We start from the raw sequence: 26554 nt of genomic DNA on the forward strand, positions 1-26554 counted from the left end.
TTTATTGCACTTTGCTGATATTGCATTTTTTACAAATTAAAAGTTTGTGGTAACCCTGTGACCAACAAGTCTATTGGCACCATTTTTCCAATAGCATGTGCTCACTTCGTGTTTGTGCCAGTAACATTTTACCAATAAAGTATTTTAAAATAAGGTATGTACATTGTTTTTTAGACATAACATTATTGCACATTCACCAGACTACAGGATAGTGTAAACATAACATTTTATATGCACTGGGAAACCAAAAAATTTGTGTGACTTGCTTTATTGTAATATTTGCTTCATTGCAGTGATCTGGAACCAAATCTGCATTGTCTCCAAAGTATGCCTGTATGATGTGATGAAAATGGCACTTCTTCTCTGTGGTCCTACTCTCAAAAACTCATAACCTCAGTCTAATCATGAGAAAGACAATGGACAAATCCCAGTTGAGGAAAATATCTCTCAAAACTGTCAAGGTCACTGAAAACAAGGAAAGTCTGAGAAATTGTCACAACCTACAGGAACCTAAGGAGATATGATTACCAGATGTAATGTGGAATCCTGAACAAGATGCTGAAACTTTTTTTTTTTTTTTTTGAGATGGAGTGTTGCTCTGTCACCCGGGCTGGAGTGCAGTGGCATCATCTTGGCTCACTGCAACCTCCGCCTCCCAGGTTCAAGCAATTCTCCTGCCTCAGCCTCCCAAGTAGCTGGGATTACACATACCTACCACCACGCCTGGCTAATTTTTTGTATTTTTAATAGAGACAGGGTTTCACCATATTGTCCAGGCTGGTCTTGAACTCCTGACCTCGTGATCCTCCTGTCTCGGCCTCCCAAAGCGCTGGAATTACAGGTGTGAGCCACCATGCCTGGCCGAAACAATTCTTTAAAAAGGATATTAGGTAAAAATTAAGGAAACCTGAATAAAGTATGGACTTCAGTTAATATTAACATATCATTGTGTTTCATTAATTGTAACAAATATATCACACTAATGTAAGATGTCAATAATAGGAGAAACCGGATGTGGGGTAAATGAGACCTCTCTGTTCTAGCTTCACAATTTTTCTGTAAATCTGAAACTGTTTGAAAATAAAAAGTTTATTTTAAAAGAAATTAATATCGAAAACCTTTGTCTTGCCCATAATGCACTCTGCTTAATCTACCCAATCAGTTCACACTCTTCACACTCTTAGTTTTTCCTAAATTTTACTGTAATTATGAAGTTTATGTTCAACTGCTGATCATCAGATAGAGGAATTCTGCTGCAACAGATCCCAGAATATTATCCAATCATATCGATGCCCTAAGCAACTGTCCAGGCTAAAGGTGCTTTGCTGTTGTAAAAACAACAAATTCAATTGAATCCCAAATGCTATTCAAGAGATACATTTTAGTTCCTTTCCACTTCACTGTCTATCTAGCAAAGTTTTATGTGTTTTTGGTAAACTCTGTACTGTGCTATATTTGAATTCCTATACTCTATAAGATTCTGTTAATGAATCCTGAGACACTTCTTAGAGCATATGTAAGTAATTGGGAAGCTTTTATCGTTTTTTGGAGGCGAGAGGGAAATGAGAATAGGGTTAAAATTGCTTCTTTACTATAGACAATTAACAAACATAAAGGCTGTCATTATGTTACAGAAACATTTTTAGATAAAGGCTCAGATGTCAGGGACCCTAATATTTGGGACCCTAATTTGATCAACCTAATTAGTTCAACAAGATATTTGATAATCTTTATTTATGAGTAGATCATATGTCTCAATGCAAAAGATTCTGAGTTCTGTGGGGAGCAGTTCAGTTCTGAACTCTGAAAAAGGAGTATCAGGATCCAAATTTTGAAGAAAATGAGTAAGCCTGGGCTGTACTGTGAAATACTGCATCAACTACTGAATTATAAGCTTAAACTTAAGTTAGTTCATCTTTACCAATCTGTCTTACAGCTACATCAGAGGTCCCCTTTAACAGACTGGCCCCAGATATCGCCTAGTGTGTTAGCAATTATTATGCAAGTTTGGAACTTGTATACCAAAAGTCAGGAAAAAGCCTTGATCGAAATAACAATGATAACAGTAAAAATCCACACGTCATTTTGAAAACTACAGGCAGTCCTTGGGTTTATGGAGAGTTCATGATCTAGACAGACACTGCAAGTTAAAATGAGGTAAATAAAATCTAGACATTAGGCCGGGCGCAGTGGCTCAAGCCTGTAATCCCAGCACTTTGGGAGGCCAAGGCAGGTGAGATCACGAGGTCAGGAGATGAGACCATCCTGCCTAACACGGTGAAACCCGTCTCTACTAAAAATACAAAACAGCCAGGCGGTGGCGCCTGTAGTCCCAACTTGGGAGGCTGAGGCAGGAGAATGAAGTAAACCGAGGGCTGAGCTTGCAGTGAGCTGAGATCTGGCCACTGCACTCCCAGCCTGGGAGACAGAAGCGAACTCCCTCTCAAAAAAATCTAGACATTATAGGAAGTGTTAGAACTATGTGCCTGATGTTATATGGCAATGACCACAAGTACATTTTACTTGCTATTTAATCAGCTGTAAATGATTTTTGAGTTCTAAGGTTTTTCTGAAGAATAACATATAAAATTAGACAAATGTGCAACCAATCACATAAACTTTTAATTTGGTTTAATAATGTGATCCTGGCCAAGCGTGGTGGCTCACTCCTGTAATCCCAGCACTTTGGGAGGCCGAGGCAGGCAGATCACTTGAGGTCAGGAGTTTGAGACTAGCCTGGCCAACATGGTGAAACCCCATCTCTACTAATAATACAAAACTTAGCCAGGTGTGGTGGCACGCACCTGTAATCCAAGCTATTTGGGAGGCTGAGGCAGGAGAATCACTTGAACATGGGAGGCGGAAGTTGCAGTAAGCAGAGATTATGCCACTGCACTCCAGCTTGGGTGACAGAGTGAAACTGTCTCTCAAAACATAAATAAATAAAATTATATGATCCCTAGGAGAATAAGCATGCAGGTGTATAAGGGCTCAAGGAAACATCTAGAGAAAAAATCTGACCCGTATTTGTCTCATCTGTAAAATATGAGGGATGGGCAGGACTAGATGGTTAACGGGATCCCTTCTTGGTGCTAGAATTCTACAATTTAGTGAGAATGGACAGCCTCAGGAAATAGTAACCTAAAGTATTCAAGCAGGGTTGAAAAGAAAAAGGTGTTCAATATAAAGACAATCTTTAAAAGAGAGGCTGAGTCCAAATTCAAGTGATGCAAAGCCCCCTTCCCCACCCCTGACCCCAGGAAAGGAAATATGCCATGTGGAGGTAGATCTATGGTCCAGGGCCAGGAACAGAGGATTTTGTGCCCCAGGTAATATTATAAAACAATCTGATTGGGCAGCCAAATGAGTATATTATGCAACCTGCTATAATAGCTAAAACAAATGGCTTAGGTCTTCATAGCAGTTGCAGAACATCAAATTGCTTTTTGTATGTCAGTTTTCATGAAAAACATCTTATGTTTCATTTGAAACACAGGAATGAATGCCAATAATTCCATGGAGTGAAAACATTCCGTTCTTCCAACCCCTCACTTCTGTATAACATGCCCCTAGTGTGTGATTTCTCATCATGCAATATACTCAATTGTTCCTTTGTGTAAACAAAAAAATAAACAGTACAGCCAGCCCCTCAAGACACTGTCTCAACAGCCTGCCATTTGAATGAGGTTTGTGATTAACAGCACTTTTGATATCCTATCCAAATAAATGAACTCCTCTATTTGTTCTCAGGATCATCTTAGGTCTGTTTGTTCCTCTGCCCAACCTACTCTCCTGGAACATTTTTCTCCTTACTGATATGTCCATGTGTGCTTTGAATATTTGTCCAAATTTAACCTGACAAATAATAATTGTGCAGCAAAATCTTTAATCCTGAAGGAGAAAGTGGAAGAGAAGAAAAAGAGGAGAAGTACAAGAACTCCTCATTCCCTTGATGAACTTAAGAAGCAGAAGCACCAGCACTATCTGCAAACCAAACTTTAAGAAGAAATAGGATTAGATTTATTAAAACCTTTTGAGTGTGGTATGGGACTCAGCTTATTCACTGGGAGTGTGCCTCTTACTCAGAAACCAAATCCCTGTAAATCTTACCAATCAACTACATTGTTATGCTCTTTCCATTTAGGAAGTTAAAAAAGTCATTTAGGACACTATCAAGCCACTTTTAGGTACTTATTTAAAAAACATATGGACGAGAGTTCTAGAAAACAAGAGAAAAATTGGAAAGAAAAAAGCAGCGTATGTTTGTTCACAGCCTTGAGTTTGATTCCTGTTTTGTTACTGTAGGAAAAATGTCCTATTTCAGAGCAGGGGGGATGGGAAGGCAGCCATGGGTGCCACACTGGAATTCAACCCACATGGAGGTTGAAAAAAACGGGTCTGGACAGTGGAGAAGTGAAGGTAGAATATGAAGAGCCTCCCCCCGGGAGACCAGCTCTCTTTTCCTCCAGTCTCCTCAACTTGGCTCAGTGGGCTGCTTCAACCCCATTGCAGATGCAAGCTGAAGTCAAAGAGGAAAAAATTGTCCCAACCTCAGCACACGAACAGGAAAGATACCAGCGCAGCTTCTCTAGTGTGATCTGTGCAGCTCACATGGTGTCATGGCGACGGCGATGCAGAGACAGGTGGTCAGAACGAGAAAAGCTGCGGTTGCAGTCTGTGCACCGGAAAGGCTTGATGCCTGTGTGCTTGCGGAAATGGCGAGTGAGCTCATCTGAGCGAGCAAATTTCCAGGAGCAGCCATCCCAGGTGCATTTATAAGGCTTCTCTCCTAAAAAGGGAATGTGACCAAAAAAAAAAAAAAAAAAAAAAAAAAAAGAATCAGAGAGAGGGGGATTGGATACTAGAAAGATAATAGATACATAACTTGTGTCAAGTGAAAAGGTTAGGCAATAACCTTGAAGGTATATGCTAGTAAATCTTTTAAGTTAATTAATTGATTGAGAAGCACCGTATAAATGTACAACATGATGTTTTGAGATGTATATACACTGTGGAATGGCTAAGTCGAGTTAATTAACATACATATTACCCATATACTTATCTTTTGTTGTGGTAAGAACACTTGAAATCTACTCTCTCATTGATTTTTTTTTTATATTATTATACTTTGAGTTCTAGGGTACATGTGCATAACGTGCAGGTTTGTTACACATGTATACCTGTGCCATGTTGGTGTGCTGCACCCATCAACTCGTCAGCACCCATCAACTCGTCATTTACATCAGGTATAACTCCCAATACAATCCCTCCCCCCTCCCCCCTCGCCGTGATAGGCCCCGGTGTGTGATGTTCCCCTTCCCGAGTCCAAGTGATCTCATTGTTCAGTTCCCACCTATGAGTGAGAACATGCGGTGTTTGGTTTTCTGTTCTTGCGATAGTTTGCTGAGAATGATGGTTTCCAGCTGCATCCATGTCCCTACAAAGGACACAAACTCATCCTTTTTTATGGCTGCATAGTATTCCATGGTGTATATGTGCCACATTTTCTTAATCCAGTCTGTCACTGATGGACATTTGGGTTGATTCCAAGTCTTTGCTATTGTGAATAGTGCCGCAATAAACATACGTGTGCATGTGTCTTTATAGCAGCATGATTTATAATCCTTTGGGTATATCCCCAGTAATGGGATGGCTGGGTCATATGGTACTTCTAGTTCTAGATCCTTGAGGAATCGCCATACTGTTTTCCATAATGGTTGAACTAGTTTACAATCCCACCAACAATGTAACAGTGTTCCTGATTTTCAATAATACAATACATTGTTACCTACAGGAGTTCTAAAGAAAGGCCAAGATGTTAGAGTGGGAAGCACATAGCCTCTTGTTCAAACAGGCCTTTGTGTGATCCAGCTCTACTATAAACTAGCTGTGTGATCTTACATAATCACTTCTCCCTGGCTTGGTCTCTGTTTTCTCATTTCTAAAGGATAAAAATATACTACAAAGTTGTTCAAAACATTTTCTTTTTAAAAGATAGCTAGCAACCAATGCAACTGGGATTTAAACTCAGGTCTTTGGCACTTTAAAATATCTGTTCCTCTAATATCTCCTATCAAACAGTCTAAAATAGAGCCATATGGCTGGGTGCAGTGGCTCATGCCTGTAATCCCAGCACTTTGGGAGGCCAAGGCGGGCGGATCACAAGATCAAGATACCGAGACCATACTGGCTAACACGGTGAAACCCCGCCTCTACTAAAAATACAAAAAATAAGCTGGGCGTGGTGGTTGGTGCCTGTAGTCCCAGCTACTCAGGAGGCTAAGGCAGAGAATGGCGTGAACCCGAGAGGCAGAGCTTGCGGTGAGCTGAGATCGTGCCACTGCACTCCAGCCTGGGAGAGAGTGAGACTGTGTCTCAATAATAAATAAATAAATAAATAAAGTAAAATAGAGCCATATATACACAGGATGAATGTGTGATTCACTGGAAAGGGCCCTCAGCAAAGGCTACAGGTCTTCTGTGTAAGGTTAGAAACTCAAGGGCATGTAATGGCACGGGGGGCAGTGTCAGGCCAAAGTTTTTGAAATAGCTCCATGCCCAGAATCTTTGGGTTGTATTTGAATTATATATAGGATATGTATGCTCAAGATAGAAAGCTAAATGGAAAAAAAAGTAGTATAAAAAATTAACACAGTATGACCGCATTATGGTATGTAGATCACACGCAATACATTTGTATACTCATAATAAAGCCAGTATCAATACACTTAAATGTACAGTATGAGAGAAACTGTTAACAGTGAATGACTTTGTGGAAAGTGAGGACCAGGGATAGTGGGAAGAGGACTTTTCATTTTTACTTTATACCCTTTTGCACTGTTTTAAATGCTTTAAAATCATAATGTTTTATCTTATAATAAAAATTTTTAAAAAGGAAATAAGCTATATGAGCAACAATAAATATTAACTGTGGATAAGTCTGGGTTGTAGGATTAGGGTAATGTTTGCTTTCTTCTTAATACATTTTTCTGTTTCCCATCTTCTACAACGAGCATGTATTATTTTATAATCAGAAACAAGCAATAATGCAGACACAAAAATGTATTGGTATTCTTTCTAACAGTCTCTTTCTCTCGGTCTTTTCCCCTTTTCTCCCTGTAAATTACCTAGGGCATTTAATTTTATGCTGTTCTAAATTCTGGTGGCAATCTGGCTTGCATAAACTGTTTTCCAACTTACTACACACCACCTACCAACCCTCCCAAGTGTTTGCTAATTAACTGTATAGTGTTCACATAATGAGCAACAGTATGAAATCCAGTCTGAATCACAGCTTTGGACTATACCCAGGCAAACATTTCAAGGATTAAACACATCAATTGCTGATCATTTCAATATTCAGAAATAGTTGCATTAGCTGCTAAGAAGAATGAGATAAAGCTGGATGTAATGAGACAAAAAGATGGCCAATGAAATGTTATCAAATCAAAAAAGATACTGAACAAACATACACACATATGCTCATGAAGAGTAGGATCTCGTTTATGTTTTTAAAATCTTGTGCCTGTTCTTTCTCTCTCTCTGTCTCTGTCTCTCTCTCTCTCTCTCTCAAGAGGAAAGATCTGGAAGGCTATACAACAAATTGTTAACAGAGGGAAGAATAGGATTTCAGGGGATGTTTAAAGTGTGTAAATGAAATTTTCACTTTTTGTTCTATGTGATTTTACAGCATCTCCATACCTCCCAACGGCTGCATTGCTATCTATATATTTTGTGGTGATCTCTCAAGAATGTCTTCTGAGAATTCTTATCTACACCTCAACCAACTGAGGAAAATTTGACTTGTAAATCAGTGACACTCTGTGGTGATCAGAGCTCATTTCTAGAACACACAAATTATTGTAAAGGAATTCAGCAGTGAGGCCCATTTTCCTATTTCAAAAGCATTTACCCTTGTATTATCATTGAACAAGCTCCTGTTTGTGCCAATGAACATCATACAACACAACTTGTAATCTCCATCAACTTATCATTTGAATTAAAGAACAAAGTATATATGCAGAAAAAGAATTCATAATATAAAGCATATATATTAACTATGTGACAAAGATAATAAGTGTGAAATGCCAGGTGCGGTGGCTCATGCCTGTAATCCCAGCACTTTGGGAGGCTGAAACACGTGGATCATTTGAGGTCAGGAGTTTGAGACCAGTCTGGCCAACATAGTAAAACCCTGTCTCTACTGAAAACACAAAAATTAGCCGGGTGTGGTGGTGCGTGCCTATAGTCCCAGCTACTTGGGAGGCTGAGGTATGAGAATTGCTTGAACCCGGGAAGCAGAGGTTGCAGTGAGCTGAGATTGCACCACTGCATTCCAGCCTGGGTGACAGAGCAAGACTCTATCTCAAAAAAATAAATAAGTGTGATATCAGTTCCAAGGCTAGTTAATAACCTCTGGGTTACTGTGAAGGCACAAATATGGAGGCATGGGTAGTTTTTAGATGAAGAAAGCAACCCAGGCAGCTGGTGGCAAGGTCTTGGTAAGGCGGTGCAGTGAATGGTACACATAGGGTCAGCCATCTTGGAGCATGGAGCATCCTTACAAGAGTATTATGAGATGATCCTTATTATAAAAGACAGATGAAACACTTAGGATTATTTTTTAAAAGAGAATTTGGACTTAAGCATAAAAGTCAATGATATACCCAAGGTGGTGTGGAAGAGAGCAGTCTGTCCTAGGTGTGAGCAATAATGGGGATGCATTGACAATAGAGAACTTTAAAACAATAATAAAACAGACTAAAAGTTAGTCTGTTTAAATCAAGAATGGCTTGGTCAAAGTTGTACATTAAAATTATTTACCCATGCTGTGTAAGGTGGACTACAATGACTAGAAGCCTACTGGGGTAATCTATTTGTCTGGCATATAAAGCTCAAATTGGTTTTTCATTGAATTGATGAAGGAATCAATAATAAATATAAGAATAAAACCTAAGGAGGTGAAAGAGAGATTGGAATTGAAAGAAAAACATTAATAAAACCTAGCATTTACTGAGTATTCACCATATGCTGGATAGTATTTTAAGTATTTTACACTATTAATATTCCAAGATAGGGAAATGGAGGTAAAGAGGGGTGAAGCAACTTTCAGCAGTGAGTAGCAGACTGAGATGTCAAATCACGACACTAGTTTCACAATACATAGCCTTAGCCATTATGAATAAAAAGGCTGTTCAAAATTGGAAAGAAATAATAGAACTTTAGAAACAAATAACTCGAGACATAAGAGAATATTAATGGCTCATGCCTATAATCCCACCCACTTTGGGAAGCTGAGGTGGGAGGATAACTTGAGTCCAGAAGTTTGAGACCAACCTGGGCAACATAGTGAGACCTTGTCTCTACAAAAAAAATAAACAGAATTAGCCAGGTGTAGTGGCATGTGCTTATAGTCCCAGCTACTCCAGAGGTTGAGGTGAGAGAACTACTTGAGCCTGGGAGAGCAAGGCTGCAGTGAGTCGAGATTGTGCTACTGCACGCCAGCATTGGAAACAGAGTGAGACTCTGACTTGAGGGGAAAAAAAAAAAAGAGATAATGGTAAGAATCAATGACACATTTGGAGCCTGGGGAAATGGGTGATGCCATTATAAATATATTGGGACTTGACAGTATGAACACAGTATGTTTAATGAGAACTGTTATATCTATGTTTCCTGCTTTATATGATTGCAAACTCAGGGGAGATGAAGTGCTGCATTGCATGCCTGGTGTTTGCAGATAAGCAAGAGTCTCATGGCTCTCTGCTGGAAAAATATCTACCAAAGACAGAGACAGTACTCTCTAGGACCCTTAACAATGAATCACAATCTTTGGAGGGCAATGAATCAGGCATTTCTGTAGCTGTCTCAGTCCCAGGGAACCTGTGGAATACTAGCAATAGAGAAAAGTATACCTAGGTTAGGTACAAAGGTCTAATCCTATGGGGCTTTACCCATTTACTACCTGTGTAACTATTGGCAAATTCTCTAGCTCTATGAATGGCACCTCCATTCACCCAGTCACCCAAAACAGAAACCTTAGAGTCACCAACGTCCCCTCAATCATCTTCTCTCCATCTCCGCTGGCAACATACTAGTTGGGTTGTCATCATTTTTTGCCTGGATTGCTTCATTATCCTCTTAACTGATCTTCCCCCTTCCACTCTTGCACCTCAATGCTTTCTCCACCCACCGCTGTGCTCAATATGTCCTAGTCAAGCTGAGCTAGTATCAGTTATTAGAACAAGGCAAGCTTATTCCCATCTCACTAGTTTTGTACTCTGCCTAGACAAGAATAGTCTTTTGCCACACTTTTTACACAGCTTGCTCCTTCCCATATTGATTGTTATTCTCCCTACTTTAAAAAACTTCCTTAGTTACACTAAAAGTTCAGACTTCATCACTATGTATCATATCCATGTAACAAAACTGCACTTGTACCCCTTAAACTTCTACAATTGAAAAATAAATGGAGAAGTGGGGCAGAGCAAGGGGGCCAAATAGAATGCTCCACCAATCATGCCCCAAAAAGAACGCCAATTTCACAACTATCTACACAAAAAAGGACCTTCATAAGAACGAAAAATCAGATGACCACTCACAGTACCTGGTTTTAACTTCATATTGTTAAAAGAAGCACTGAAAGAGGGTAGGAAAAAGTCTTGGATCACGAACACCACCCCTCACCCATCCCTCTGCAGTGACTACATGGTGTGGAGAGAGAATCTGTGTGCTTCAGATAGGGACAGTATAGCACTTGCGAGACATTGCATTAAATTCAGTGCTGCCTTGTCACAGCAGAAAGCAAAACCAGGTTGAAGTCTGCTGACTCCCACCCATGGAGGGAATATTTAAAACAGACAGAGCCAGAGGGGAATCACCCATCCCAGAAATCAGAACTTGAATTCTTGGAAGACTCACCACTATGAGATAAAGTGCTCTGGGGCCTTGAATTAACTTGAAAGGCAGTATAGGCCACAAGAACTTCAAGTCTTAGGTGAGTCCTAGTGATGAACTGGGCTCAGAGCCAGTGGACTTGCGGGGAGCATATGACATATTAAGATATCAGCTGGATCGGATAATACAGCGGTTGCACCACCCCTTCCCCAACCCTAGGCTGCACAGCTCACAGTTTCAAAAGAGACTCCTTCCTTCCACTTGAGGAGAGGTGAGGGCAGAGTAAAAAGGACTTTGTCTTGCATCTTGGATACAAGCTTAACCACAGTAGGATAGGGCATCATTCAGAGTCGTGATGCCCTTTTCCAGGACCTAGCTCATGGATGACATTTCTAGACACACCCTGGGCCACAAGGGAAGCTGTTGCCTTGAAGGGAAGAACTCAGTTCTGGCAGGACCCATCATCTACTGACTAAAGAGCCCTTGGTCCCTGAATAACCAGTAGCAAAACTCAGGTAGTACACCATGGGCCTAGGATGAGACTCTGAGACGTGCTGGCTTCAGATGAGACTCAGCACATTCCCAAGCTGTAATGGCTATGGAGAGACACTCCAGCTTAGGAAAGGAGGAAAGAAAAGTAAAGGGGACTTTGTCTTGTGCCTTAGATACCAATTGGCCACAGAGGGATAGAGCACAGGCAAAATATTGGGGTCTCCAGTTCCAGGATTATGCTCTTGCATGGCATTTCTGGATCTGCCCAGGGCCAGAGGGTAGCCCACTGCCCTCAAGCATGAGTCCCAGGCCAAGCAGCATTCACGATAAGCTGAATAAAGAGGCCTTGGGCCTCACGGGATCATCAGCAGTAGCCTGGCAATACTCCCTGTAAGCCTATGGTAGTGGTGGCCAAGGGGTGAGGCTCCTCTGACTATGGAAAGTGAAGGGAAGACTGGGAAGAACTATGTCTCATGGCTTGAATGCCAGTTCAGTCACAGTACAATAGAACACCAGATGGACTTCTAAGGTTTTTGACTCGAGTTCCTGGCTTCCAGATGGCATCTCTGGACCTACCAAGGGCCTAGGGGAACTCACTGTGCTGAAGGAAAAGACATAGGTACGACTGGCTTCACCAACAGGTGACTGTAGAGACCCACGGCTTTGAGTGAACACTGGCAGTAGCCAGGTAGTGGTTACAGCGGGTCTTGGCTGAAGTCCAGTGCTGTATTAGTTTAAGGCCTGACCCAGCACAGACTCAGTGGTGGTGGCCACAGGGATGCTTGTGTCAACCCACCCTCAGGTCTAGGTGGCTCAGAACAGAGAGAGACTGTTTGTCTGGGATAAAGTAAAAGAAAAGAACAAGAGTCTCTGCTTGGTAATCCAGAAAATTCTTCTGGATCTTATTCAAGAACATTAAAGTGGAACCTCCCCAAGTCTGTGACAACCATAGGGTTTCTGGGCTTGGGGTGCTCCCTAATGCAGAGATGGCTTAGATCACAACACCCAATCCCTTTGAATATGTGGAAAGACTTTCTGAGAAGGATGGATACAAACCAACCCAGACTGTGAAGACTACAATAAATACCTAACTCTTCAATGCCCAGACACTAATGAGCATCTACAAGCATCAAGACGATCCAGGAAAACATGACCAAACCAAATGAACCACATAAGGCACCAGGGACCAATCCTGGAGAGATATGTGACCATTCAGAAAGAGAATTCAAAATATGTTTTGAGGAAACTCAAAGAAATTCAAGATATACAGAGAAGGGATTCAGAATCCCATAAGATAAATTTAACAAAGAGACTGAAACAACTACATAGAGTAAAGCAGAAGAAAAAATTAGTGAGCTTGAAGACAGCCTATTTGAAAATGCATAGAGAGGAGACAAAAGAATAAAAAACAGTTTCCCGGAGCAAGATGGACGAACAGGAGCAGTTCCAGCCTCCAGCTCCCAGCGCGAGCGACACAGAGAACAGGTGATTTCTGCATTTTCAACTGAGGTACCGGGTTCATCTCACTGGGGAGTGCCAGACAATCTTTGCTGGTCAGTTGGTGCAGCCCTACCAGTGAGAACTGAAGCAGGGCGAGCCATCGCCTCACCTGGGAAGCACAAGGAGGAAGGGAATCCCTTTTCCTAGCCAAGGGAAACTGAGACACACAACACCTAGAAAATCAGGTAACTCCCACCCTAATACTGCACTTTACCAAGGGTCTTAGCAAATGGCACACCAGGAGATTATATCCCACACCTGTATGGGACAGTCCCACGCCCAGAGAGCCTCCCTCATTGCTAGAACAGCAGTCTGAGATCTAACTGCAAGGCAGCAGCAAGGCTGGGGGAGGGGCACCCGCCATTGCCGAGTCTTCAGTGGGTAAACAAAGCCACCAGGAAGCTCGAACTGGGTGGAGGCCACCGCAGCTCAAGGGGGCCTGCCTGTCTCTGTAGACTCCATCTCTGGGGACAGGGCATAGTTAAACAAAAAGCAGCAGAAACCTCAGCAGAGGTAAATGCCCCTGTCTGACAGCTTTGAAGAGGGCAGTGGATCTCCCATCACGGAGGTTGAGATCTGAGAACAGACAGACTGCCTGCTCAAGTGGGTCCCTGACCCCTGAGTAGCCTAACTGGGAGACATCCCCCACTGACACCTCACACCTCACACAGCAGGGTACACCCCTGAGACAAAGCTTCCAGAGCAAGAATCAGACAGCAACACTTGCTGTTCAGCAATATTCTATCTTCTGCAGCCTCTGCTGCTGACACCCAGGCAAACTGGGTCTGGAGTGAACCTCAAGCAATCTCCAACAGACCTATAGCTGAGGGTCCTGACTGTTAGAAGGAAAACTAACAGAAAGGACACCCACACCAAAACCCCATCAGTTTGTCACCGTCATCAAAGACCAAAGGCAGAAAAAACCACAAAGATGGGAAAAAAGCAGTGCAGAAAAGCTGGAAATTCAAAAAATCAGAGAGCATCTCCCCCTCTGTTAATAGTGGGAGACTTTAACACCCCACTGTCAATATTAGACAGATCAATGAGACAGAAAATTACCAATGATATCCAGGACTTGAATTCAGCTCTGAACCTAGCGTACTTAAAAGACATAAACAAAACTGTCCACCCCAAATCAACAGAATATACATTCTTTTCAACATCACATTGCACTAATTCTAAAATTGACCACATGATTGGAAGTAAAACATTCCTCAGCAAATGTAAAAAAACAGAAACCACAACAAACTGACTCTCAGACCACAGTTCAATCAAATTAGAACTCAGGATTAAGAAACTCATTCAAAACTGCACAAATACATGGAAACTGAACAACCTGCTCCTAAATGACTACTGGGTAAATAACGAAATTCAGGCAGAAATAAAGATGTTCTTTGAAATCAATGAGAACATAGACACAATGTACCAGAATCTCTGGGACATATTTAAAGCAGTGTGTAGAGGGAAATTTGTAGCACTAAATGCCCACAAGAGAAAGCTGGAAAGATCTAAAATTGACACCCTAATATCACAATTAAAAGAACTAGAGAAGCAGGAGCAAACAGATTCCAAAGCTAGCAGAAGGCAACAAATAACTAAGATCAGAGAAGAACTGAAGGAGATAGAGACACAAAAAACTCTCCAAAAAATCAATGAATCCAGGAGCTGGTTTTTTGAAAAGATAAACAAAATTGATAGACCACTAGCAAGACTAATAAAGAAAAAAAGAGAGAAGAATCAAATAGATGCAATAAAAAATGATAAAGGGGATATCACCACCGACCCCACAGAAATAGAAACTACCATCAGAGAATACTACAACATCTCTATGCAAATAAACTAGAAAACATAGAAGACATGGATATTTTCCTGGACACTTACACTCTCCCAAGACTAAACCAGGAAGAAGTCGAATGCCTGAATAGACCAATAGCAGGCTCTGAAATTGAGGCAATAATTAATAGTCTACCAATCAAAAAAGTCCAGGACCAGATGGATTCACAGCTGAATTCTACAAGAGGTACAAGGAGGAGCTGGTACCTTTCCTTCTGAAACTATTCCAATCAATAGAAAAAGAGGGAATCCTCCCTAACTCATTTTATGAGGCCAACATCATCCTGATACCAAAGCCTGGCAGAGACACAACAAAAAAAGAGAATTTTAGACCAATATCCCTGATGAACATCGATGCAAAAATCCTCAATAAAATACTGGCAAACCACATCCAGCAGCACATCAAAAAGCTTATCCACCATGATCAAGTGGGCTTCATCCCTGGGATGCAAGGCTGGTTCAACATACGCAAGTCAATAAACGTAATCCAGTATATAAACAGAACCAAAGACAAAAACCACGTGATTATCTCAATAGATGCAGAAAAGGCCTTTGACAAAATTCAACAGCCTTTCATGTTAAAAACTCTCAATAAATTCGGTATTGATGGAACGTATCTCAAAATAATAAGAGCTATTTATGACAAACCCACAGCCAATATCATACGGAATGGGCAAAAACTGGAAGCATTCCCTTTGAAAACTGGCACAAGACAGGGATGCCCTCTCTCACCACTCCTATTCAACATAGTGTTGGAAGTTCTGGCTAGGGCAATCAGGCAAGAGAAGGAAATCAAGGGTATTCAGTTAGGAAAAGAAGTCAAATTGTCCCTGTTTGCAGATGACATGATTGTATAGTTAGAAAACCCCATCATCTCAGCCCAAAATCTCCTTAAGCTGATAAGCAACTTCAGCAAAGTCTCAGGACACAAAATTAATGTACAAAAATCACAAGCATTCTTATACACCAGTAACAGACAAACAGAGAGCCAAATCATGAACGAACTTCCATTCACAATTGCTTCAAAGAGAGTAAAATACTTAGGAATCCAACTTACAAGGGATGTAAAGGACCTCTTCAAGGAGAACTACAAACCACTGCTCAGTGAAATAAAAGAGGACACAAACAAATGGAAGAACATACCATGCTCATGGATAGGAAGAATCAATATTGTGAAAGAATCAATATTGTGAAAAAGTAATTTATAGATTCAATGGCATCCCCATCAAGCTACCAATGACTTCCTTCACAGAATTGGAAAAAACTGCTTTAAATTTCATATGGAACCAAAAAAGAGCCCGCATTGCCAAGACAATCCTAAGTCAAAAGAACAAAGCTGGAGGCATCACGCTACCTGACTTCAAACTACACTACAAGGCTACAGTAACCAAAACAGCATGGTACTGGTACCAAAACAGAGATATAGACCAATGGAACAGATCAGAGTCCTCAGAAATAATACCACACATCTACAGCCATCTGATCTTTGACAAACCTGAGAGAAACAAGAAATGGGGAAAGGATTCCCTATTTAATAAATGGTGCTGGAAAAATTGGGTAGCCATAAGCAGAAAGCTGAAACTGGATCTTTTCCTTACTCCTTATACAAAAATTAATTCAAGATGGATTAGAGACTTAAATATTAGACCTAAAACCATAAAAACCCTAGAAGAAAACATAGATAATACCATTCAGGACATAGGCATGGGCAAGGACTTCATGTCTAAAACACCAAAAGCAAGGGCAACAAAAGCCAAAATTGACAAATGGGATCTAATTAAACTAAAGAGCTTCTGCACAGCAAAAGAAACTACCATCAGAGTGAACAGGCAACCTACAGAATGGGAGAAAAGTTTTGCAATCTACTCATCTAACAAAGGGCTAATATCCAGAACCTACAAAGAACTCAAACAAATTTACAAGGAAAAACAAACAACCCCATCAAAAAGTGGGCAAAGGATATGAACAGACATTTCTCAAAGGAAGACATTCATACAGCCAACAGACACATGAAAAAATGCTCATCATCACTGGCCATCAGAGAAATGCAAATCAAAACCACAATGAGATACCATCTCACACCAGTTAGAATGGCAATCATTCAAAAGTCAGGAAACAACAGGTGCTGGAGAGGATGTGGAGAAATAGGAACACCTTTACACTGTTGGTGGGATTGTAAACTAGTTCAACCATTACGGAAAATAGTATGGCGATTCCTCAAGGATCTAGAACTAGAAGTACCATATGACCCAGCCATCCCATTACTGGGGATATATCCAAAGGATTATAAATCATGCTGCTATAAAGACACATGCACACGTATGTTTATTGCAGCACTATTCACAATAGCAAAGACTTGGAATCAACCCAAATGTCCATCAGTGACAGACTGGAATAAGAAAATGTGGCACATATACACCATGGAATACTATGCAGCCATAAAGAAGGATGAGTTTGTGTCCTTTGTAGGGACATGGATGCAGCTGGAAACCATCATTCTCAGCAAACTATCGCAAGAACAGAAAACCAAACACCGCATGTTCTCACTCATAGGTGGGAACTGAACAATGAGATCACTTGGACTCGGGAAGGGGAACATCACACACCGGGGCCTATCATGGGGAGGGGGGAGGAGGGACGGATTGCACTGGGAGTTATATCTGATGTAAATGACGAGTTGATGGGTGCTGACGAATTGATGGGTGCAGCACACCAACATGGCACAAGTATACATATGTAAACCTACGTTATGCACATGTACCCTAGATCTTAAGAGTATAATAATAATAAAAAGAAAAATCAGAAACAACAGGTTAACTGGAAAGTGTGGAGAAGCAGAACACTTTTACTGTTGGTGGGACTGTAAACAGATTCAACCATTGTGGAAAACAGTATGGCCGATTCCTCAAAGGATCTAAAACTAAAAATACCATATGACCCAGCCATAGCATTGCATTGTATGTGTACCCAAAGTTATGAATCATGCTTATATAAAGACTTACATATACACCGTATGTTCGTGCGGCACTATTCACAATAGCAAAGACTTGGAATCAACCCAAACGTCCATCAGTGACAGACTGGATTAAGAAAATGTGTCACATGTATGCCATGGAGTGCTATGTAGCCATAAAGAAAGATGAGTTAGTGTCCTTTGTAGGGACATGGATGCAGCTGGAAACCATCATTCTCAGCAAACTTTTGCAAGAACAGAAAACCAAACACCGCATGTTCTCACTCATAGGTGGGACCTGAACAATGAGATCACTTGGACATGGGAAGGGGAACATCACACACCGGGGCCTATTATGGGGAGGGGGGAGGGGGAGGAATGTCATTGGGAGTTATAACTGATGTAAATGATGAGTTGATGGGTGCTGACGAGTTGATGGGTGCAGCACACCAACATGGCACAAGTATACATATGTAACAAACCTGCACGTTGTGCACATGTACCCTAGAAGTTAAAGTATAATAATAAAAAAAAGAATAAAAAACAATGAAGCAACAACTATAGTACCTACAAAATAGCCTCAAAAAGGCAAATCTAAGAGTTATCAGCCTTAAAGAGCAAGTAGATAATGAGATAGGGGTAGAAGTATTCAAAGGGATAATAACACGGAACTTCCTAACCTAGGGAAAGATATCAATATCCAAATACAAGAAGGATAAAGAACACCAGGCAAATTTAACCCAAAGACCATTCAAAGCATTTAATAATTAAACACCCAAAGGTCAAGGATAAAGAAAGGATTCTAAAAGAAGCAAAAGAAAAGAAAGAAATAACATACACTGGAGTTTCAATACCTTTCACAAGACTTTTTAGTAGAAACCTTAAAGGCCAGTAGAGAGTGGCATGACATATTTAAGATGCTGAAGGAAAAATAAACTTTTGCCCTAGAATAGCATATCTGGTGAAAATATCCTTCAAACACGAAGGAGAAACAAAGACTTTTCCAGATGAGCAAAAGCAGAGGGATTTCATCAATACCAGACTCATCCTATAAGAAATGCTAAAGGGAGTACTTCAATCAGAAAGAAAAGGACATTAATGAGCAATAAGGAATCATCTGAAGGTACACAACTCACTGGTAATATTAAGGACAAGGAAAAACACAGAATCAGGAAGAAATCCCAAACCTGAACAGACTAATCAACAAGTAATGAGACAAAAGCCATAATTAAAACTGTCCCAGAAGGTGGAGGTTGCAGTGAGCTGAGATCATGCCACTGCACTCCAGCCTGGACAACAGAGTGAGACTCGGTCTCGGAGGGGTGGCGGGTCGGGGGTGGTGGGGGCGGTGGGAAAGTCTCCCAGGAAAGAAAGCCCAGGACCTGATGGCTTCACTGTCAAATTCTAACAAATATGTAAGATTAGCTCATATCCATTCTACTGAAAGTATTTTGAAAAATAGAACAGGAAGAAGTACTTCCAAACTCATTCTATGAGGCCAGTATTACCCTGATACCAAAACCAGACAAAGACACATGAAAAAATGAAAACCATAGGTCAATATCACTGATGAATATTGATGCAAAAATCCTCAACAAAATTCTAGCAACACATTAAAAAGATAATTCATCATGGCCAAATGGGATTTATCCCACAGATGTGGGGATGGTTCAGCATATGCAAATCAATTAATGTGATACATCATATCAACAGAATGAAAGATAAAAATCATATGGTCATTTCAATTGATGCTGAAAAAGTATTTGATAAAATTCAACATCTTTTCCTAATAAAAATCCTCAGAAGACTGGGTATAGGAGAAACACACTTCAACATAATAAAAGTCATTAATTGCTGACCCATAAGTATCATACTAGAAGGGGAAATACTGAAATACTTTCCTCTAAGGTTGGGAACATGACAAAGATGCCCAATTTCACCTTTATTCAATGTAGTACAGGACGTCCTACCTACAGGAGTCAGATGAGAAAAGAATTAAAGATCATCCAAATTTGAAAGGAAAAAGACAAATTATCCTTGTTTGCAGAAGATATAATCTTATATTTGGAAAAACCTAAAGCCTCCAGAAAAAGAGCTATTAGAATTGACAAAAAAAAAAAAAAAAAAAATTTAGTAAAGTTATAGGATAAAAAACTGACATACAAAATCTAAAACATTTCTATATGTCAACACGTGAACATTCTGAAAAAGAAATCAAGAAATAATCTCATTTACGACGGCTCCAAATAAAATGAAATACCTAGGAATTAACATAAACAAGAAAAGAAATGATCTCTACAATATATATTATAAAACAATGAGGATAGAAACTGAAGCACAAACAAAAGGAAAGATATTCCATGTTCATAGAGTGGAAGAACACATTTTGTTAAAATGTTTGTACTACTCAAAGCAATCTACAATTTTAATGTAATCTCTATCAAAATATTAATGACATTCTTCTGCATAAATGGAAAAAACAATCCTAAAATTTATATGGAACCACATAAACCCAGAATAACCAAAGCTATCTTAAGCAAAAATAATAAAACTGAAGGAATCACATTATGTGACTTTACATTATACTATAGAGGTATAGTAATCACAATAGTGTAGTGCTGGCATACAACAGACACACAGATTAGTGGAACAGAATAGAGAACCCTGAGATAAATCTATGCATTTATAGTGAACTCATTTCAGACACAGGTGCTGAGAACATACATTGGGGAATGGACTGTCTCTTAAATAAAGGGTGCTGGGAAAACTGGATATCATAGGTAAAAGAATAAACTAGAGCCCTATATCTCACCATATGCAAACATCAAATCAAAGTGGATTAAAGGCTTCTGTCTAAGATCTGAAACTATTACAAGAAAATATTGGGGAAACTCTCCAGGACATTGGACTGGGCAAAGATTTGTTGAGCAATACCCCACAAGCATAGGCAATCAAAGCAAAAATGGACAAATGGGGTGCCATAAAGTTAAAAAATCTTCTGGAAATAATCAACGAAGTGAAGAGATAACTCACAGAATGGGAGAAAATATTTGCAAACTACCCATAGGACAAGGGATTCATAACCAGAACATACAAAGAGTTCAAAAAACTCTATAGGAGAAAAATCTAATAATCCAATTTAAAAATGGGCAAAAGAGCTAAAAAGACATTTATCAAAAGAAGATAAACAGGCATATGAAAAGGTGCTTAACATCACTGATAAGCAGAGAAATGTAAATCAAAACTACAATGAGATAACACCTCACCTCAGTTAAAATGGCTTTTATCCAAAATACAGGTAATAACAAATGCTGGTGAGAATGTGGAAAAAAGGGAACCCTCATATACTGTTGGTGGGAATGTAAATTAGTACAATCACTATAGAGAACAATTTGGAGGTTTCTCAGAAAACAAAGTAGAGCTATCATAAGATCCAGTAATCTCACTGCTGGTTATATATCCAAAAGAAAGGAAATCAGTCTATCAATGAGATATCTACACTCTCATGTTTATTGCAGCAGTATTCACAACAGCCAGAATTTGGAAGTAACTGGTGTCCATTGACAGATGAATGGATAAAGAAAATGTGGTGCATATGGGCAAAACAGCTGAAAAGACATTATCACTCACCTGTTCATAGCCTCTAGGCAAAACAGCTAGGGCTCTGGGTCCTTCTATACACATTCTAACACAGCAAATGTAACATAGCAGATGTTTACAAGAAAGGAGGGCTTCCTCCTTGTCCAAGGTATCTAAGTCCCAATTCTGAGCTTGGAGACCACTATGGAGAAGGAGTCTCCAAGGCAAAGGGCACACATGGAGAATGAGATCCTATCAATTGCAACAATATGGATAAAACTGGAGGTCATTATGTTAAGTGAAATAAGCCAGGCACAGAATGACAAACTTCACATGTCGTCACTTATTTGTGGTAACTAAAAATTAAAATAATTGAACTTACGTAGACAGAGGAAAAAGGATGATTACCAGAGGCAGGGAAGGATGGTGGGATGTCAGTGGGTCAGAGGGCAGTGGGGATGGTTAATGGGTACAAAAAATAGAAAGAATGAATAAGGTCTACCATTTGATAGCACAACAGCATCATTATAGTAAAAAAAAAAAATCATTTAATCGCACATTTAAAAATAACTAAAAGAGTATAATTAGATGGTTTGTAACACAAAGAATGCCCCATGCTTGAGGGGACAGATACACCCCTTTACCCTGATTTGACTATTACACATTGTCTTCCTGTATCAAAATATCTCATGTAACTCAAATACATAAACCTACTATGTACCCACAAAATATGAGAATAAAATAAAAATAATTATTCGTACTGATTAGGTTGTAAAGTGATAATATTTGTGATATATTGGGTTAAAATATGTATTATTAAAATTTTTAAAAGAAAGAAAAGAAAAGAAAACTCTATCAAGAAATTAAGTAGGGTTTTCTTATACAGATATTTGGGAGTGGACACTGCTTAAGATAGGTTTAGGGAAGAATTTTCTGGGCAGAAGACATTCAAATTGAGATCTAAAGGATAAGAAATGTCATGAGGTAAAATTAATAAGAGGCAAGATCCTATAGGGCCTTTTAGGGTACTCTATTTGGATTTCATTCAGAGTGTGACGGGAAGTCCTTGGAAGATTTTAAGTAGATGTTATATAATCTTATTTATATTTAAACAAAGCAAAACAAAAGCAAACAGATGAAAATCCTTTGGCTACTGTGTGGAGAATGAATTGTAGTGAGGAAAGAAGGCCTGTTACAATATTGCAGGGATGGGGGTACTTACACAATTGCCACGTTATTTCCTAAAGCAACTAAGCCTATTGTAAGTCAAGCAGTTGGGGCAAATTAAATGTAGCTGTGAAAGGCCTTCAAGTGAGCATTCCTATGGTCACATACCCATGGCAAAGGTATGGGTCAGTCTTAAAACCTGAGTAGAATAAGAACAATTCTGAATCTAAACAAAGTGAGGTTGGGGGCAGTAACTCATGTCTGTAATCCCAACACTCTGGGAGGTCGAGGCAGGCAGATGACTTGAAGTCAGGAGTTTGAAATCAGCCTGGCCAACATGGTGAAACCCCATCTCTATTGAAAACAGAAAAATTAGCTGGGCAAGGTGGCACATGCCTGTAATCCCAGCTACTTGGGTGGCTGAGACATAAGAGTCACTTGAATCCAGGAGGCGGAAGTTGCAGTGATCTGAGATTATACCAGGCTAAACTCCAGCCTGGGTGACAGAGCAAAACTCTGTCTCAAAAAAAAAAAAAAAAAAAAAAAAAAGTACTGAGATTCATGTAGACATCCGTTGTCTTCATTCAACCACCAGCCATCTGGCTGTCATGATCTCTTATCAGATAAGGCATTCACCTATAACACTCAAAGCTAAGAATTGTCGATATTTTAGGGCCATTTTTTCCCTTCATATGGGAAGCTTACACCACTAGGGAGAAAAACAGTACTGAAATCTGAAAAGTAAATAAAAGTAAATTATATCTGTTATCTCAGTTTAAGAGTCGAGAGGTGACATAGGAAAGACAGCCAGACTTTTAGCATATTATAAAGCAATTTCCAAGAACTCCTAGAAGGTAGCCACACAATAGGTTACATTGAAATTCAATCCATAGAGTTCCAGATTAAAATAGTCAAGTGGGATCACCTAGTCCAAACCCTTCATCTTACAGTTGAGGAAACCTAAGATCAAAGAGGTAGGAAGACTTATCAGATCCCACAGCAGCTTAATTGGAGACTTGGAATATATGGAATATACATATAGTCAGCATCCATTTCCCATGGAAGAAAAGCAAACAAATACATCACTAAATAATAATAGTGTCATGGGAATGTTTGAATAATGCAGCCTAGAAATCACTCACCTGTTCATAGTCTCTAGGCACAACAACTAGGGCTCTGGGTCCTTCTACACAAATTCTAACATAGCAAATGTAACATAGCAGATGTTTACAAGAAAGGAGGGCTTCCTCCTTGTCCAAAGTGTCTAAGTCCCAATTCTGAGCTTGGAGACCACTATGGAGAAGGAGTCTCCAAGGCAAAGGGCACACAATGATAAACAACAAACTGCATCTGGCTTCTAGGCAGGTTTCTTTGAATTCCTGGGGTTATAAAAAATTTTTGAACTAGATGCCAACATTCAAAATCAAGGACATTTCACATAATCCGGATTTTTTTTTTTTTGCTTTTCTTTAACAATGAAATTTACTAATACAGTCATCCCTCAGTATCCATGGGGGATTGATTTCAGAGCCACCTACATTCCTAACCCCACCCATTGGGTGGATAATGAAATCCATGGATGCTCAAGTCCCCGATACAAAATAACATAGCATTTGCATATAATCTATGCACATTCTCTCCTATATTTTAAGTCATCTCTAGATGTACTTATGTTACTTAATACCATGTAATGCTATGTAAGTAGTTGTTATACTGTATTTTAAAATTTGCATTTTTTTATTGTTGTATTATTATTTTTGTTGTTTTTTAAAAAGTATTTTTGATCTGTGGTTGGTTGAATCCATGGATGTGGAATCCAAGAATATTGATGGCTGACTGTAGTGAGCTGGATTTGAGTGGCAGCTCTCCTTCTTCAGATCAGGTATGTGCTGTCCAGTTTGACAGGATCACTACCGGGTCTGCTTTATTTATTTATGTGCACCCTTTTTTTTTTTTTTTAATGTGAACAAAGACACGTTAATGGTTAGTGGACTAAAGCCTGCTTTAATTTCAGATAGTTTAAATTGTTCTTGTGCTTTTCCATGCTTAGTAAAACTTGTGAGACCCTGGTAGTAAGGAAGGGAGTAATACCTTAATCTTTGCTTAAGTGTTGACTCCACAATTAGAAAGACCCACAGGGGCTCACTGAGAATGATGACTATTAAGACACCAGATTTAGTTTAGTGTTTTCCTAGGCCGGTTTTATAAAATTTGCCTTAGAGCAGGGACAAGAAATAGGGATAAAAACCATGAATGGAGCTTGTGACCACGAGTATAAATGCATCAGTCTTTGTTTCAGTACTTCATTCTCTGTCTCTCAGAAATTTTCTCTCTCTTGCTGCCCCTCTCTCTCTCGTGTGTGTGTGTGTGTGTGTGTGTGTGTGTGTGTGTGTGTTAGGGGTGAGATGGGAGTGGGCAGACCTGTATGGATTCTGCGGTGAGCTTTCAGGTGAGAGCTTTTGGTGTACACTTTGCTGCATCCTGCAAAGTCACATTGGTGAATCCGTCTTCTCTTCAAGTCAAGCGACTCTTCTCCCTGCATTTGGGCCATTGCTGCTGGTCTGATCAAAGAAATAGAGATAAAGCCAAACAGTGACTTTACAGTGAAGGCTTAAAAAAATGAATTTACATTCATTGGTGCCACCTCATATCTGCTTTTAATTTATGCGAATTTAATGCTAGGTCCCCCCAAAAAGAAATAATTGGAATAGTAAAAAAAATTCTGTCAACTAGGCCATTCTGCTCAGTAGGTACAGGTCTCTCAGTAGGTGCTCAGAGAAAGCATGCGAGGTGGTAGTGTTTCCTTCAGTGGTTGTGTTCCCAAATAGTGTGAGCATTTCACTTCAATAAGTTTCATTCTCCTGCTTAAAGAAATTTGATTTTCGGCCGGGCGCGGTGGCTCAAGCCTGTAATCCCAGCACTTTGGGAGGCCGAGATGGGCGGATCACGAGGTCAGGAGATCGAGACCACCCTGGCTAACACGGTGAAACCCCGTCTCTAGTAAAAAATACAAAAAACTAGCCGGGCGAGGTGGCGGGCGCCTGTAGTCCCAGCTACTCGGGAGGCTGAGACAGGAGAATGGCGGGAACCCGGGAGGCGGAGCTTGCAGTGAGCTGAGATCCGGCCACAGCACTCCAGCCTGGGCAACAAGGCGAGCCCCCGTCTCAAAAAAAAAAAAAAAAAAAAAAAAAAACAAAGAAATTTGATTTTCATACAACAGTTGTTGCTAAACACAAGCCAACTACTTCCAATTAGTTCTGATATTGAAAGACGAAGCTGTTTTAAACTTACAGAGAGAAACAATACACAACTACACTTTGTGGGAAATTTGAAGGTTTTTCAAAAGAAAAATTGATGATTTACAGTTAGAACATAGCTCTACCATAACATGCATGTACATGCACATGTATGCACACAAACTCGTATACTTTCACTGGAAAGGTAGTCTCCCTACATTTCTTGTCCTCAAATTCTTACTCTTGTGTCTGATCATTGGTTCTACCTATACATATATGCAAATGTACACACATACACACACACACACACACACACACACACACACAAAGACAGACTTGAAGACAAAAAGTACTCACTCTTGCTGTAGTCCCTGCAGACTCTGTAAGGCTGAGGATCCACTCTCAATTGTACTCTCCTCACTGTCACTTGGAATCTCCAGTGGAGACATGGAGGTGGGGTCAACTTTCACTAAAAGCAAAGAAAGGGAGCAGTGTGAGCTAAAAATATATGTGCCTCTTTAATCATTTTCAGAATTCCCAGTTTGTCCCACCTAAAGAAGTGGCAGCAAGATAGAAAAATAAAGAAAAAAACAAAGATGAAGGAAGTGTATTTGTATGGAAGGAAGAGAATAACATTTTATTTTATTATTTTGCATAGCAGGGAACAGAAATGCCTTTAAAGTAAGAGTAGTATGGAGAGTTCTGATACCACTAGAATGAGAGTGTCTGTAGGATATGGTTTGGGTATGATTCATCTCTATCTCCAGCTACCAGGACAGGGTCTGCTGAAAAGTTAGTTTCAACGTGTGTGTGTGTTGAATTGAACTCACTGAATAGCTCCTGGCTGTCCTAAAATCAAATTATAGGATTAGTCCAGATGTGAGAACATCTACCTTGG

The 26554-nt window shown here is 39.9% G+C and overlaps 1 protein-coding gene across 2 annotated transcripts in view; it reads right to left on the minus strand.

The window, feature by feature from the left end:
• Window positions 1–3866: 3866 nt before the first annotated feature.
• Window positions 3867–26554, minus strand: part of KLF8 (Kruppel like factor 8) — a 50513-nt gene continuing 27825 nt past the window's right edge. For both annotated transcript variants that reach the window (XM_031660807.1, XM_031660808.1), the window contains exons 4-6: window positions 26014–26125; window positions 24842–24981; window positions 3867–4789 (exon numbers count right to left, since the gene is read on the minus strand). In XM_031660807.1, coding sequence (XP_031516667.1) covers window positions 4608–4789; window positions 24842–24981; window positions 26014–26125 — 434 coding nt within the window. In that variant the 3' untranslated portion in view covers window positions 3867–4607. The remainder of the gene's footprint in view (window positions 4790–24841; window positions 24982–26013; window positions 26126–26554) is intronic.

This window comes from Papio anubis, chromosome X (assembly GCF_008728515.1).
Source record: "Papio anubis isolate 15944 chromosome X, Panubis1.0, whole genome shotgun sequence".
NCBI lineage: Eukaryota > Metazoa > Chordata > Mammalia > Primates > Cercopithecidae > Papio > Papio anubis.